The 16,488-nt window shown below is 41.8% G+C and overlaps 2 protein-coding genes across 9 annotated transcripts in view; one reads left to right on the forward strand and one right to left on the reverse strand.

Annotated features, from left to right (window-relative positions):
* Positions 1-16,488, forward strand: part of RACGAP1 (Rac GTPase activating protein 1) — a 36,265-nt gene that overhangs the window by 18,073 nt on the left and 1,704 nt on the right. For 7 of the 8 annotated variants that reach the window (XM_008951194.6, XM_008951195.6, XM_008951201.5 and 4 more), the window contains 13 exons: positions 762-964; positions 2,006-2,142; positions 3,088-3,157; positions 5,086-5,139; positions 6,128-6,208; positions 7,653-7,770; positions 8,115-8,245; positions 10,163-10,327; positions 12,830-12,925; positions 13,010-13,208; positions 14,724-14,829; positions 15,002-15,134; positions 15,246-15,381. In XM_008951194.6, coding sequence (XP_008949442.2) covers positions 762-964; positions 2,006-2,142; positions 3,088-3,157; positions 5,086-5,139; positions 6,128-6,208; positions 7,653-7,770; positions 8,115-8,245; positions 10,163-10,327; positions 12,830-12,925; positions 13,010-13,208; positions 14,724-14,829; positions 15,002-15,134; positions 15,246-15,381 — 1,629 coding nt within the window. The remainder of the gene's footprint in view (positions 1-761; positions 965-2,005; positions 2,143-3,087; positions 3,158-5,085; positions 5,140-6,127; positions 6,209-7,652; positions 7,771-8,114; positions 8,246-10,162; positions 10,328-12,829; positions 12,926-13,009; positions 13,209-14,723; positions 14,830-15,001; positions 15,135-15,245; positions 15,382-16,488) is intronic. The other variant, XM_008951202.5, reaches the window with a different exon arrangement.
* Positions 1-16,488, reverse strand: part of AQP6 (aquaporin 6) — a 43,599-nt gene that overhangs the window by 8,824 nt on the left and 18,287 nt on the right. The window lies entirely within an intron of this gene.

Genomic DNA, 16,488 nt, shown 5'->3' on the forward strand with positions numbered 1-16,488 from the left:
GATAAGAATGAATGCCAACAGGGTTATCTTCTTCCTTTGAGATGCTGCCTTGGAAGTGATGTTCTCTTTGCACACATTTGAAGAGACTTCACATTCTGCTATCAGGGATGTTCCAAAAGCTAGTTTGATCTTCTCTTCCTGTTTTTTTTTTTCAACTGGAATGTTTACATACCCTTCAGGGCAGTGTTAAACAGCAAAAGCAAATTGGCTTTTTACTTTCAAATCAATATTTATATAATTATATAGCCAAATGGAATTGTAGGTCTAGACATCTGTAATATTAATCTACATCTACTGGAGCATATTACAGCAGTTACATTTGAATTTGCTGTTTAACATCTCTCTGGTGCAGCAATGCGTGACTGTAAAGGAAACTGTTTTTGTTTTATAGCTGTAACTGTCCTGGTGCATGACAGCTGCCCCAAAGGTATCCCCCTTTGATTGCCTTCTGTTCAGGAGCTTTCAGTGTTAGTGTTACATCTGGAGCCAGGTGACTAATGAGTTACATATTCCATAGCAGATGCCACTGGCTAAGCCAAAAGTAAGTGGCCTATTGAAATAGGAATTGCTACCCACAAAGTTCTCATCAGAGTGACAAACATATCCAGGATCTGCTCCTAGTTATTTTCAGCTGGATTTGCCCATAGTTCAGCTGGTTCCTTAATTATGAATTTCAAATAAAGCTAACCGTAGGACTCATTTATTAGAGCAGTTATACTCTGTTTGGTGCTTGAATTATTAAAGATTCCCCCTTTCCTCAGAATTTATCCAGTTGGCGAAGGACTTTGAGGATTTCCGTAAAAAGTGGCAGAGGACTGACCATGAGCTGGGGAAATACAAAGATCTTTTGATGAAAGCAGAGACTGAGCGAAGTGCTCTGGATGTTAAGCTGAAGCATGCACGTAATCAGGTGGATGTAGAGATCAAACGGAGACAGAGAGCTGAGGCTGACTGCGAAAAGCTGGTGTGTATTGTTTTCCATGCTAGAACAGTGATGATGCAGGAGGGGGAAGGCATTGTCTGACAGTTTCCACTTGCCAAATATACCTAGTTTCTTCTTCCACATTAAAGAACTGAAAGTGACTTGTTCTTTAACAGCTTGCCCATGATTAGAGCTGAAATTGCAGACTAGGAATCTTGTTCTTCATAATTTGAAATTTAAATGTTTTTGTCACTTAGACTTGAAACTTACTTAACAGACAGATTTCAAATGAGAACTTAAAGAATTAGAGGAAAAGGGAGGGAGGGAGATCCTAACGTACTTGATCTGTCACAAGTTATTGGCCATCCTTCATTGTTTATTTTAAGTGCTACCCGGAATATCCATCCTTACATGAGTAGCTGGTACTTTGTCATACATACAGGCAAGACAACTGTGACTCTTCTTTTCATCACCCCTCTCTAATTCAGGGTAAAAGGCTAGATGTATTCAACCAGTTGAGCAATGTGACTGACACAGAACACTATCATTTTGATGTGCCAGGATGGGTCATAGTGCAAAGGAAAGCCTTTACTGGGAGGGACTAATCCATCTTGGTATACAGTGTTAGATGCCTCAGTAAACTCAAATTGTCTGGTTCCAGTGCATTATAGCTTTGTATCCATTTTAATGCATTTTGCTCCACTACTTAGAGAGGTGGGTGGCTGCTTTGATCTGTAGAAGCCAATATTTGTCCTGATAAAATGACACTAAAGTGTTTTTGCTATGTGAAATCTATTTTGGGACTCTCATTTTGCATTATTCTCCTCTTGGATTAGCAGGTTAATCCAAAAGTCTTGTAGCAGAAACTTCGCTGTTCTAGATGTAGTTCATTTTACCAGTCAGAAATCAGAGACACAATCTGGGTTTGATGTGAATTAATATGCTATTGGTGTAGCAGCCTTCCTGAAGGCCCATTTGCATAATGCTGCATTTTAATGTCTTCTGGTCTGCCTGTCCCATAAACTTGAGGTGAAGCTTTCTCCCCTGGCTAGTTATGATGTTTTACTCTGCTTTGGTCTGTAGGAACGACAGATTCAGCTGATTCGAGAGATGCTCATGTGTGACACATCTGGCAGCATTCAACTAAGCGAGGAGCAAAAATCAGCTCTGGCTTTTCTCAACAGAGGCCAACCATCCAGCAGCAATGCTGGGAACAAAAGGTGGAGGAACTGCATCTGTTGTTATCCGATCACAAGCAACACAGCTGTCAGATATTCTTGTTATCTGAATTCTTAAATAGACTTCTTCTAGAATGTGTGCTGAAAAAAGCCGAAAAAGATTTTGCGGGGAGAGTAGGTGGGGAATAAAGGCACAGGGATGTCCCTGTATATTTTATTTTATTTTATTTTTAAATCTTTCCTAAGGATGTTGTTTCACCATGGATAAAATTTTGATGTTGGTGCTAAATTGCACATCAATAACTAATCCTGTGCATTGCTAAGAAACCCAAAGATGAAAGTGGCAGTTCAGCAATACTTTCAGTGTTTACTCTCCAGAGAGCTCTTACAGCTCTTCTGGTTTAGAAAGGCCTCTGTGAGCCAAGACCAGACAATAATTTTGGTTCCACTGCACCACTGTTTAAAATAGTCTCAACCAGGCTTTGAATTTAACATCCCCAGTACAATATGTAGGGAAAGGTCAGCTATTTATTTTGTTGCCTGGTTGTTTTATGGGGAATCTTTATAACTAAGAAGATGTACAGGCTTAATTTCTTAAGCCTGTTGGGTAATACTCTTGTTTGTAGAAACCAGCACAGTTGGGATCAAATTAAACTTCATTCCCTTGATTTTGTGAATTTGGAGTAGCCTGTAATACAAACTCGGTAGAGAATAGCACCCATAACCCTGACTAACTTTCAACTGCCCTTATAAGGTCTTTGCTGAAAAAGCAACTGTGTTGCACCTGTACTCATGCGCACACACTCCTCCGTGGAAACCATACAAAGTAGCCTACCACAGGGTTTGAGATTGTAATTGTCTCTATAGTGAAGATTTTGCTATGAAATTAACTGATGTTACCTGACCAGTAGGACTTGTTCTGAATGTTGGTGAATTTTACATTCCACAGTCTACCATGTCTAACGTTGTATTGTTTCACTGATCTAGACTATCAACCATTGATGAATCTGGTTCCATTTTATCAGATATCAGCTTTGACAAGACTGATGAATCACTGGTAATAAACATTTGATCTCTGAGAATTACCTACTTTTCTTACCTCTGCTTCCCCAGGAATATCTCTCCTGTCTTTTCTGAACATCCTACATTACTATTTTATTAGTTGATGTCTTATAGATTCTGAGGTAGCAATTTAAAATATAAATCCACATGAGCTATAAGAGACTGGCTTAGATATTAGTTTCTGAAGTGAGAATATAGAATTCAGAATTTGGCATAAGTTGAGTTCATTTAATAGATCTCTGTATGCCACATGTACTAACTGATTATATTTTGACTTATTAAAGCCCCAGCTAATAATAAAAATATTAGCAAGACTGTATGTCGTCAGGGTTTATTTGCTGCTCTTAAATAGACTTGTGCCTTATTTCTGAATTAGTTTGGTTCTTGGGGAAAGCATAGTCATACTTCACAATTAGAAGGAAACCAAGGTCCTGGGATTTCAGCCAGAAAAGTGTGATTAGAGTTTCTAGGCACTATATAATGCTTTCATCAACAATGGTTAACATGTTAAACTATTTGTTGCCCTGCTTTTATGGGGCGGCACACTTCTTTTAACTTACAGTGATGCTTCTGCATAAAAGGTCATCTCCTGATACAGTCTTTGATATAGTTCATTGATTTCTGTTGCTAGCTGAAAACTAGCAAACAAAACAAATCAGGAAGTTTTTGGTGACTGGTTTTCTGGTTTAGCAAAACAGGTGACAACTACTTGTTACATGGCTAGGAGTTTTCTGTTCAGATTCAGTGTTTGACCAGGGAAAATACGGCCATTTTATAGATAAAAATATTAGGCATCACCTTTCTCAAATAGGGAATGATATAGTGGAGGTCTGGAATATATAATAAAACTAGATCATATTATCAGTTGATTTTTGAGCTAGACCTATGATACGATATTTCTTGTAACTGAAGCTGAATCAAACAACCAGTAACTAAATTACTGGACCATGACTTGGGGAAGTTAAATTTATTTAGCTAAGCTATTATTTGCTGTATACCACTGTTTCTAGATACTGTTTTCAGGGATGATCAGGAGTAAGGAAATCACAGGTAACTACTAAAATGAATGCAAATAGTTAAAATAGGTGAATTGAAATGAGACCACAATAAAAGACAAATAGTTCTTCAGTGGTGGACACGTTTTAGGGCCTAAGTTCCTAAACTGTAGAACTTTTTTTTTTTTTTTTTTTTTTTTTTTTTGAGACAGAGTCTCACTCTGTCACCCAGGCTGGAGTGCAGTGGCGCAATCTCAGCTCACTGCAAGCTCCGCCTCCCGGGTTTATGCCATTCTCCTGCCTCAGCCTCCCGAGTAGCTGGGACTGCAGGCGCCCGCCACCATGCCTGGCTAATTTTTTTGTATTTTTTTAGTAGAGACGGGGTTTCACCGTGTTAGCCAGGATGGTCTCGATCTCCTGACCTCATGATCCGCCCACCTTGGCCTCTCAAAGTGCTGGGATTACAGGCGTGAGCCATCGCCTGGCAACTGTGGAACTTGTGAAGTGGCAATATTATGCAGAGCATTTGATTAGACAGTGGCAATCCCTTGGGGGCAAGAATCACATCTAATACGATCAGTATAGTGCCTAACATTCTGTAAGTTCTAAAACTAATTACAAAAATAATCAGAAATAAAGGATCAGCCACTGGAAATACGGCAGAATTTGATTCTTTAACCTTTTCTTGCCTCTGTGGTATTGATTCCTGATTTTATTATAATAGCTTCAATTTTTCAAAGAAAGCACATTAACTTACTATAGCTCTATACCTACAACACTTGAGACCTTTCCTTCTCTAACCCTCCCCGAATTGTACGTTAGGTAGCCTGACTGAAGAAGCCTTTAAAGTTCTCTGTAAATTTATTTGCACAGGGTTTAGGGATGGCCTAACCAAAAAAAGAAATTAATACAGTGTAATTGTCAACAGGATTGGGACTCTTCTTTGGTGAAGACTTTCAAACTGAAGAAGAGAGAAAAGAGGGTATGTATGGTTTGTTTAGTCTTTTTTTTAAAGTAATAATGGAGTTATTTTTGGAAATTTTGCCATGATACTGCATTCCTGACATGTTGCTCTAGCCATTGTTAAGCACATACTACAAATGAATTCATGCTGTGGGGACAGTATTGATATTCTTTTTTTTTTTTTTTTCTTTTTTTTGAGACGGAGTTTTGCTCATTTCCCAGGCTGGAGTGCAATGGCGCGATCTCGGCTGAACGCAACGTCCGCCTCCCGGGTTCAAGCAATTCTCCTGCGTCAGCCTCCCAAGCAGCTGGGATACAGGTGCCTGCCACCATGCCTGGCTAATTTTTGTATTTTTAGTAGAAACGGGGTTTCACCATGTTGGCCAGGCTGGTCTTGAATTCCTGACCTCAGGTGATCCACCTGCCTTGGCCTCCCAAAGTGCTGGGATTACAGGCGTGAGCCACTGCTCCCAACCAGTACTGGTACTCTTTGAAGTAGTAACTTAGGACAGAATCCTGTCCATTTCACTGTTTAGGCTGCATTTCAATTCATTCATACAGTGGAAAAGGATAAACTTAAGTTTGTTTTGAATTGTCATATGAATTTTTACACAGAACTTTTGTGCTCTAATATAAGCTTCATATAATGGGATATATAGAGATCTATCTGTGTATGCTTGTTTAGGGTACTTAATGTGTTTCCAAGACTTCATGTCCTTAGTTAGGATTACAGCTGTACTTTTTCTGGTGGTGTCATCTAAATTTCTCCACAGCTTGCTCATTTTTTCTAGGGCACTTAGAGCATTTTTGTACAACATATTCTTTTGAAACAGCTTATTCTTCATGTGGAAATAGGCAAAGAGAGAGAGAGAGAGAACACATTGTTTGTTATTTACTGTAGCCCTAATCCCCAGGACCTGTATCCAAGTTGTCTGATGGAATAATTTTATCTTCTGTGCTTCAGATCTGCTTGGCATTAAAGTTACGGGTCTTTGTCTCCTTTCTAGCGCTCTACTAGCCGACAGTTTGTTGATGGTCCCCCTGGACCTGTAAAGAAAACTCGTTCCATTGGCTCCGCAGTAGACCAGGTAAGAATAGTCAGGCCAAGGTAACAGAGATTACTGGCCCCAAGCATTAAAACTTCTCTGAGTCAGCATTGCAGCATTGTTTTGAGAGACATGATGTTTGGTTAAAGTTTTTGTTTGTTTTTTGAGACAGAGTTTTGTTCTTGTAGCCCAGGCTGGAGTGCAATGGCACCATCTTGGCTCACTGTAACCTCCACCTTCCAGGTTCAAGTGATTCTCTTGTCTCAGCCTCCCAAGTAGCTGGGATTACAGGCGCATGCCACCACGTCTGGCTAATTTTTGTATTTTTAGTAGAGATAGGGTTTCATCATATTGGTCAGGCTGGTCTCGAACTCCTGACCAGGTGATCTACCTGCCTCAGCCTCCCAAAGTGCTGGGATTACAGGCATGAGCCTCTGTACCTGGCCTTTGATTAAAGTTTTTCTATGCAGTAGGATCCTTATCCATATGAATGGAATTACTCTGATGAAGTAAACAACTGTCAGAGTGAGTCTTAGTTGCTTGAATATATACCCCCATGACCTATGTTTATCTTCTTAAGTATGAGATTTCTTTATTTTTACTTTTTAAAGTAGAGGGGGAGTCTCTCCTTGCTGCCCAGGATGACTCGAACTGCGGGGCTCAAGTGATCTTCCCACCTTGGCCTCCCAAAATACTGGGATTGCAGGCATGAGCCACTGCACCCAGCCAAACATCAGATTTCAACATAAGAATGTTTCAGGTCAGGCGCGGTGGCTCACGCCTGTAATCCCTGCACTTTGGGAGGCCTAGGCAGGTGGATGATCACCTGAGGTCAGGAGTTCGAGACCAGCCTGGTCAACATGTCGAAATCCCGTCTCTACTAAAAATACAAAAATCAGTCGGCCAGGCGCGGTGGCTCACACCTGTAATCCTAGCACTTGGGAGGCTGAGGCGGGTGGATCACGAGGTCAGGAGATTGAGACCATCCTGGCTAACACAGTGAAACCCCATCTCTACTAAAAATACAAAAAATTAGCTGGGCATGGTGGCAGACGCCTGTAGTCCCAGCTACTCGGGAGGCTGAGGCAGGAGAATGGCGTGAACCCGGGAGGTGGAGCTTGCAGTCAGCCGATATTGGGCCACTGTACTCCAGCCTGGGCGACACAGCGAGACTCTGTCTCAAAAAAAAAAAAAAATCAGTCAGGTGTGGTGGCGCATGCTTGTAATCCCAGCTACTCAGGAGGCTGAGGCAGGAGAATCCCTTGAACCTGGGAGGCGGAGGTTGCAGTGAGCCGAGATCACGCCACTGTTCTCCAGCCTGGGCGGTAGAGTGAAAAACTCTGTCTCAAAAAAAAAAAAAAGTATCAGACTGGGGTCTTAAGTCTTGACTAAGACTAAGGAATTTTTTACCTGCTCCAAAATACCCTATAGTGGAGGGTAAGTTAGATTCTTTGTTTGTCTTTCCTCATTACTACTTTTGTTGCAGGGGAATGAATCCATAGTTGCAAAAACTACAGTGACTGTTCCCAATGATGGCGGGCCCATCGAAGCTGTGTCCACTATTGAGACTGTGCCGTATTGGACCAGGAGCCGAAGGAAAACAGGTCCATTGAATTTGTGACTAAACTGGCCTGTGTAAAACAACTAGCAAAATTTTGGAGAGTTGGTTTCTTAGAACCCTCCGGAGGCGGGGATTGGATGTATTGGGTAGTTTCTTACTGCTGCATACCGAGGACCAGAGAACTGCTTGTGTCATGCTTTACCTTTGAATTGCTAGCCCACTGGCATAACTTTAGTTTTTCTTGAAACTATTTTTTTACATAGCCATTAGCTCTCACTTTTGGCTATGATAACAGATTACTGTTTATCTCCCAGTTAAAATTGGAGCTAAAATTTAGAAGGAGCAAAATACTTAAGACACAAAGCTTAAAAGTTGCTTGTTTTCTAGGTACTTTACAACCTTGGAACAGTGACTCCACCCTGAACAGCAGGCAGCTGGAGCCAAGAACTGAGACAGACAGTGTGGGCACGCCACAGAGTAATGGAGGGATGCGCCTGCATGACTTTGTTTCTAAGACGGTAAATCTGTGATTGCTGTTTGTGTTTTAATTTTTTAATTGTGAAAGTAATAAATACCAGGAATAAAGTTAAATACTTTAGTGTTATAAAGTTAAATGTCAAATTTCCTTCCTCATTCCAATTTTACTCTCCAGAAGTAACTATTGGTTACAGAGGTAAGTTTCTTTCCATTCTGTGAGTAATACTAAATTAAAGAGACCAACTTTTCTGAAGCAATTGTTAGTACTTTTTTTTTTTTATTTGAGACAGAGTCTTACTCTGTCACCCAGGCTGGAGTGCAGGGGTGTAATCATAGCTCACTGTAGCCTTAACCTCCCAGTCTCAAGCAATCCTCCTGCCTCAGCCTCCTGAGTAGTAGGGATACAGATGTGTGCCACCACGCCCGGCTAATTTTTAAATTTTTTGTAGAGACTTGGTCTTGCTATGTTGCCCAGGCTGGTCCTGAACTCCTGGGCTCAAGTGCTCCCCCTGCCTCAGCTCCCAAAGTCCTGGGATTACAGGCATGAGCTACCGTGCCTGGCCCATTGTTAGTAGTTTTTAGTGACACATGTTTACATTTTTTCTTGAATATATCACCTAAGATTTTCAAAATGTTTTGCTTTTGTACCATTTTATTTCCTTATAAAAATCCAAGCAAATTAACTGAGGCTCAGAGGAGTTAATTGACATTTTTGAGCCACATGATAGTAAGTGACAGATTTCACATCCAGGTTTTCTTTTTTTCTTTTTTTTTCTTGAGACAGAGTCTCACTCTGTTGCCCAGGCTGGAGTGCAGTGGTGCGATTTCGGCTCACTGCAACCTCTGCCTCCCGGGTTCAAGCAATCCTCCTGCCTCAGCCTCCCGAGTAGCTGGGATTACAGGTGCCCACCACCATGCCCGGCCAATTTTTTGTACTTTTAGTAGAGATGGGGTTTCACCATGTTGGCCAGGCTGGTCTCAAACTACTGACCTCAGGTGATCCTCCCGCCTCAGCCTCCCCAAAGTGCTGGGATTACAGGCGTGAGCCACCATGCCCTGCCAACATCCAAGTTTTCTGCTCTTTGTAAACAAGTTCTTTCCACTATCGCACACTGCTGCCTTCCAGTGGGATGACCTTAAACAAGTTAAACTCTCTTTGCTTCTGTTTCCTCATCTTAAAATGAAGAAAATAAAACCTATTTTATGGGATTACTGTGAGAATTACATATGTAAATATGTCTAAAGGGCTTAGAAAATTTTTTGGCACATACTAAGTGCTCAATAAATGTTAGTTGATTATGGCTGGGCACAGTGGCTCACGCCTGTAATCCCAGCACTTAGGGAGACTGAGGCAGGCGGATCACCTGAGGTCAGGAGTTCGAGACCAGCCTGACCAACATGGAGAAGCCCTGTCTCTACTAACAATATAAAAATTAGCCGGGCGTGGTGGCGCATGCCTGTAATTCCAGCTACTTGGGAGGCTGAGGCAGGAGAATCGCTTGAACCCGGGAGGTGGAGGTTGCAGTGAGCCAACCTCTACCACGCCATTGCACTCCAGCCTGGGCAACAAGAGCGAAACTCTGTCTCAAAAAAAGACAAAAAAAGGCCAGGCCCAGTGGCTCACGCCTGTAATCCCAGCACTTTGGGAGGTCGAGGTGGGTGAATCACAAGGTCAGGAGTTCGAGACCAGCCTGGCCAACATGGTGAAACCCTGTCTCTACTAAAAATACGAAAAATTAGCTGGGCGTAGTGGTGGGCACCTGTAATCCCAGTTACTCGGGAGGCTGAGACAGGAGAATCGCTTGAACCTGGGAGGCAGAGGTTGCAGTGAGCTGAAATCACACCACTGCACTCCAGCCCAGGCGACAGAGTGAGATTCGGTCTCAAAAAAAAAAAAAAAGGTGATGATAATTTTCTAATTCATATCACTCTGTTCCTTCTGCCCTGTTTTATCCCAGGTTATTAAACCTGAATCCTGTGTTCCATGTGGAAAGCGGATAAAATTTGGCAAATTATCTCTGAAGTGTCGAGACTGTCGTGTGGTCTCTCATCCAGAATGTCGGGACCGCTGTCCCCTTCCCTGCATTCCTACCCTGATAGGAACACCTGTCAAGATTGGAGAGGTATGACTTATGCAAGCCGTCATTGTTTTATGGCCTCTTTATTCACCTTTCAAAGGCTTAGTGTCAGTTTTTGTTCTAAAATTAATCATCTCAAATATATTTCTTTCCACAAATAATGACTAGAATTGTAAGATATTTACTTGTAGAAGAGTCCTGTTTGGGTTTGTCTGTCTAATACCTTTCTAAACCAAACTTCTTTCCCCGCCCCTTTTTCCTTCTTGCTCTTCCCTGCTTCTCCTTTTCTCTTCTTCCTTCCTTCCTCCCCTTCATCCCATTTTGGAAAACTTCAGACATATATAAAACTAGAGAAATTAGTATAACTAACCCCTGGTTCTTATCACTTAACTTCCATGATCACTAACTTGTGTCCTTTTTTTTTTTTTTTTTTTTAGCTCTATTGCCTAGGCTGGAGTGCACTGGCAGGATGTCAGCTCACTGCAACCTCCACCCCCCTGGGCTCAAGCGATTTTCTTGCCTCAGCCTCCCAAGTACCTGGAATTACAGGCATGTACCACCACCATGCCCGGCTAATTTTTTTTGGTTGTATTTTTTAGTAGAGATGGGGTTTCATCATGTTGGCCAGGGTGGTCTCAAGCTCCTGACCTCAAGTGATCCGCCCACCTCAGCCTCTCAAAGTGCTGAGACTACAGGCGTGAGCCACCGCGCCTGGCCATGTCCATTCTTTTTTTAATGTCTCTTTTTTTTTTGAGACAGAGTTTCCCTGTTGTCCAGGCTGGATTGCAGTGTTGCAACTTTGGCTCACTGCAGCCTCTGTCTCCTGGGCTCAAGTGATTCTCATGCCTCAGCCTCCCAAGTTGCTGGGACTACAGCCATGTGCCACCATGCTCAACTAATTTTTTTGTATTTTTAGTAGAGACGGGGTTTTGCCATGTTGGCCAGGCTGGTCTTGAACTCCTGACCTCAAGTGATCCGCCTGCCTCGGCCTCCTAAAGTGTTGGGATTCTAGGTGTGAGCCATGGCACCCAGCCTTTATGTCTGTTCTTGATTTATCAATACTGTCGTTGCCTCCTCCTGACTCTATCCAATGAATTACTTGGAAGCAAATCTCAGCTATCATATAATTTTATCTGTGATAAAATTATCTTTTATTCTTGCTCTTATGTTAGACATACTTCATAATAGGTTATCAAAATGAAGTTGCTTATTTCCAAATATTTAACCAGTTTAATCCAAACTGATTAAATCCATTAAGAAATTATTTATTGCTGAGCGTGGTAGCTCATGCCTGTAATCCCAGCACTTTGGGACGCTGAGGCAGGAAAATCACTTGAGCCCAAGAGTTTGAGACCAGCCTGGACAACAAAGCAAGACTCCATCTCTACAAAGAATAAATAAATAAGTTAGCCAGGTTAGTGGTGTGCGCCTGTGTTTGTAGCTCCTCAGGAGGCTAGGTTGGACTATTGCTTGAGGTGGGGAGGTTGAAACTGCAGTGAGCTGTGATCACACCACTGCACTCCAGCCTGGGGAATACAGCAAGACCCTATCTCAAAAAAAAAAAAAATTATTATGTAAGTAACATTAGCAAGAATCAAAATGACTATCTTCCTACCTACTCTTCAGCAAATCAAATATTATTTTCCCCTGATCTTACAAGTTCTTATCCATGCCTGTACGTTTTGTTTTGTTTTGTTTTGTTTTGTTTTTGAGAGGGAGTTTTGTTCTTGTTGCCCAGGCTGGAGTGCAGTGGCGCAATCTTGACTCACCACAACCTCCACCTCCTGGGTTCAAGCGATTCTCCTGCCTCAGCCTCCCTCATAGCTGGGATTACAGGCATGCGCCACCCTGCCTGGCTAATTTTGTATTTTTAGTAGAGACAGGGTTTCTCCATGTTAGTCAGGCAGGTCTCGAACTCCTGATCTCAGGTGATCCGCCCACCTCGGCCTCCTACAGTGCTGGGATTACAGGCGTGAGCTACCGCGCCTGGCCGCCTGTACATTTTTTTTACACATGTTCTGTACTCTAATATAGAACCATGGAGTTCTCCCCTCCAGGTAGGTTTGTGTCATAATCAACTGTGATAAGATGTGTTAAATAATTTTTTTTACTGAGAATAATGAAAGTATACACAATTTTTTTCTCTTATTCCAGCTTTCTTCTGTTAGAAAAAAAAATCTGTTTAGAGTAATAAATTATTTTATATTAAAGGCTATACCTGTAACCTCATTATTGCTTGTTTTCTGCTGTCCTTGAGTGGATGAGAAGGAGGTAGTTATAGCTGGTGGTCTTATTCCTTGTTCACATAACAGTGTGGTGTATATATGAAAAAGAAAAAGTGTGGTATATATGATAATAAATCAGTCCTGGTGTGGAGGTAGGAAATAATTGAGAGTCTCTGTTTTAATATATGCTTTGGGAATAGGAATGTAAAAGTAGACATGATGTCCCAGTTTGAGAATAAGATTGGAGGTGGTTCTTCGCATGTGGTCTTCATCTGTTGGTCTACATGGCGTAAATAATAATTTAAAGCTCTTTTTTTTCCAGGGAATGCTGGCAGACTTTGTGTCCCAGACTTCTCCAATGATCCCCTCCATTGTTGTGCATTGTGTAAATGAGATTGAGCAAAGAGGTCTGACTGAGGTAAGAGTCAACTGTAGGAGACAGTGAATTTGTTATTTGTGTTAATTCGGAGGTTTTTAAATAAAAATGTCATCTTGATAATAGACAGGCCTGTATAGGATCTCTGGCTGTGACCGCACAGTAAAAGAGCTGAAAGAGAAATTCCTCAGAGTGAAAACTGTACCCCTCCTCAGCAAAGTGGATGATATCCATGCTATCTGTAGCCTTCTAAAAGACTTTCTTCGAAACCTCAAAGAACCTCTTCTGACCTTTCGCCTTAACAAAGCCTTTATGGAAGCAGCAGGTAAGGGCAGATGTAATACTTGAATATGAATTCCTCCACGGCAGTAGTTTTTCTTACTCTTATTTTTTTATTTATTTTTTATTTTTTAGACAGAGTCTCACTCTGTCGCCCAGGCTGAAGTCAGTGGCGCAATCTCAGCTCACTGCAACCTCCGTCTCCCAGGTTGAAGCGATTCTCCTGCCTCAGCCTCCTGAGTAGCTAGGATTACAGGCGTGTGCCACCATGCCCGGCTAATGTTTTGTATCTTTAGTAGAGACGGGGTTTCACCATGTTAGCCAGGATGGTCTCGATCTCCTGCCCTGTGATTTGCCCGCCTCGGCCTCCCAAAGTGTTGCGATTACAGGCGTGAGCCACCGTGCCCAGCCTCTTTTTTTTTTTTTTTAAGACGGAGTCTTTCTCTGTTGCCCAGGCTGGAGTGCAGTGGCGCTATCGGCTCACTGCAACTTCCGCCTCCTGGGTTCAAGCGATTCTCCTGCCTCAGCCTCCTGAGTAGCTGAGATTACAGGCGTGCGCCACCACCACACCCAGCTAATTTTTTGTATTTTTAGTAGAAATGGTGTTACACCATGTTAGCCAGGCTGGTCTCAAACTCCTGACCTCAGGTGATCTACCCACCTTGTCCTCCCAAAGTGCTGGGATTACAGGCATGAGCCACCACACCTGGCCACCTTACTCTTTTTATTAGCTCCTGCCTAGTACAGTGCCTGAAACATAGTAGGTGCTCAAGTAGTTTGATGGATGAGTAACTGTATGCGTGTCACCCTTGCCTATACTCTTCGTTTCTCATTACGTTATTGTGTACAGTGTTCTTCCTTTCTTTCCTTCCTCTCCAGTTAGGCTGGAGCTTTTTCAATTCTTAGAATATACCAAGTTTACTCCCTACCTTAAGGCCTTCACATTTGTTGTCTCAACCTGAATGCTCTTACATTAGATACAGTATGGTTTGCTCCTTTATTTCTTTCATATTTCTCTTCATATACCTTGTCCCCAGAAACACCTTTCCTGACAACCTTGTCTAGATTAACAGCTCTCATTTCTTTCTAGCTTCTTGCCTGCCTTGTTTTCTTCATTTATGTATCACTCTACCTGATAGGTATTTGCTTTTTGACTGACTCCACCAATAGAATGTAGGTTCCATAAGGTAAGGGCTTTGTTTACTTCTGCTTTATCCTTAGCACTTGTACCTGGCACATCGTAGGCCCTTAAATATGTCTCATGAATGAATACCTTCTTGGTAATTGTAGTCACTGCAATTGTATGCCTGTCTTCCTAGCACATCAGTTGCCAACTGTTTTCCCTAACTGCAAAGGCCGATTTTTTAAAAGTTCTGACTTCTAATATTGAGCTGTTGGCCAGTATCCTGCTTGTTAATGAAACTAGAGTCTGATGTAGTCATGAACTAATCAGGAGTTTCAGAAGCTTACTGTATAGATGAGACTTTGTGGTCGATAACTTGGAAGCCCGCTGTCAAGGGAAAGAAGTCTAGGCCTCTTGGTGCTTTCTTTTCAATTACAGAAATCACAGATGAAGACAACAGCATAGCTGCCATGTACCAAGCTATTGGTGAACTGCCCCAGGCCAACAGGGACACATTAGCTTTCCTCATGATTCACTTGCAGAGGTGAGTACAGCAGAAACTTGTTCTGGGAGTTAGGGAATTTTTTTCCAAGGGGAAGATAATGTGGGTTGAGTGTTTGGGAGTATGAGGGATGAATTGTTTTCTTATAGAATTTATATTTTGGTCTGCATTTAAGCAAGGAGCAAGACTTCTAATTTAATATTCTTTTGCTTAGAGTGGCTCAGAGTCCACATACTAAAATGGATGTTGCCAATCTGGCTAAAGTCTTTGGCCCTACAATAGTGGCCCATGCTGTGCCCAATCCAGACCCAGTGACAATGTTACAGGACATCAAGCGTCAACCCAAGGTAGGCAGGTGCGTGTGTGTGTGTATGTGAACTTGTGTAATGTGATAACATGAAAGACAGTTGAGAAGCCCTGAGCTTTGGAAGTTTGCTAACAGATTTGCTGGCTTTTAGGTGGTTGAGCGCCTGCTTTCCTTGCCTCTGGAGTATTGGAGTCAGTTCATGATGGTGGAGCAAGAGAACATTGACCCCCTACATGTCATTGAAAACTCAAATGCCTTTTCAACACCACAGACACCAGATATTAAAGGTAAGGCCCAAGATGTGCTTCTTCAGGGACTTGACTCCCTCTTTAGTTTTAGTCATATGACCTCTTCCTGCCTTTGCTAGAGCTGTTTGAAAATTCTAACATTAAAGGAAAATTTGTATAATTGTACATCGTAATTTTTTTTTGCTTTTCCATGTTCTCCTTTCTTTATCCATATGGATATATGTTTTTTAAATATAGATATAATAGGCTGGGCATGGTGGCTCACACCTGTAGTCCCAGCACTTTGGGAGGGAGGCTGAGGTGGACGGATCACAAGGTCAGGGGATTGAGACCATTCTGGCCAACATGGTGAAACCCCATCTCTACTAAAAATACAAAAATTAGCTGGGTGTGGTGGCGCATGCCTGTAATCCCAGCTACCAGGGCGGCTGAGGCACAAGGAATTGCTGGAACCCAGGAGGCAGAATTTGCAGTGAGCTGAGATCCCGCCACTGCACTCCAGCCTGGTGACAGAGTAAGACTCTGTCTAAAAAATATATATATATATATATATATAAAATAATAGTTTAAATATAATTCATTCTTATTTCACTTAGCATGTTGTGAGAACTTTTTCTCATGTATAATCTAATCATTTACTTAAATGTTCTAGTAGGTATTAACATTTTTCAGTTTTTCATAATTACAAGTAATGCTATAGTCAATATAGCATTTCTCTTAATGATAAATTCCTAAGAGTGGGAATCACTGAATTAAATGGCTTGAACATTTTTATGTATCTTGGTATGTTTTACCAACTTGATTTATTAAATTTCTTATAGGCTTTTGCCAATTTATATTGCTAACCAACAATTTTATATGAATAGGCTGGTTTCACTCCAGTCTCACTGGCATTGGAGACCCATTCTTTCATTATTGCAAGTTCCTTGTAAGGGAGCATATTGCTTCTTCTAGTATAGCTAAAAGTCAGATGTTTAGATGTTAGATTTGTGAAGTGTGGAGTTAGAGAACGGCCTAAATCAGGACGTGTCAGCTATTCATTGAGTTCAAAAGATACACTAGTATGTTACAGAATGATGACAAAAATGATCTCTGGGACTTTGCTAGATGTCTAACCTTAGCCCTTAAGTGCTTCAGAGGGTAATC

This window comes from Pan paniscus, chromosome 10 (genome assembly GCF_029289425.2).
Source record: "Pan paniscus chromosome 10, NHGRI_mPanPan1-v2.0_pri, whole genome shotgun sequence".
NCBI classification, from domain to species: domain Eukaryota; kingdom Metazoa; phylum Chordata; class Mammalia; order Primates; family Hominidae; genus Pan; species Pan paniscus.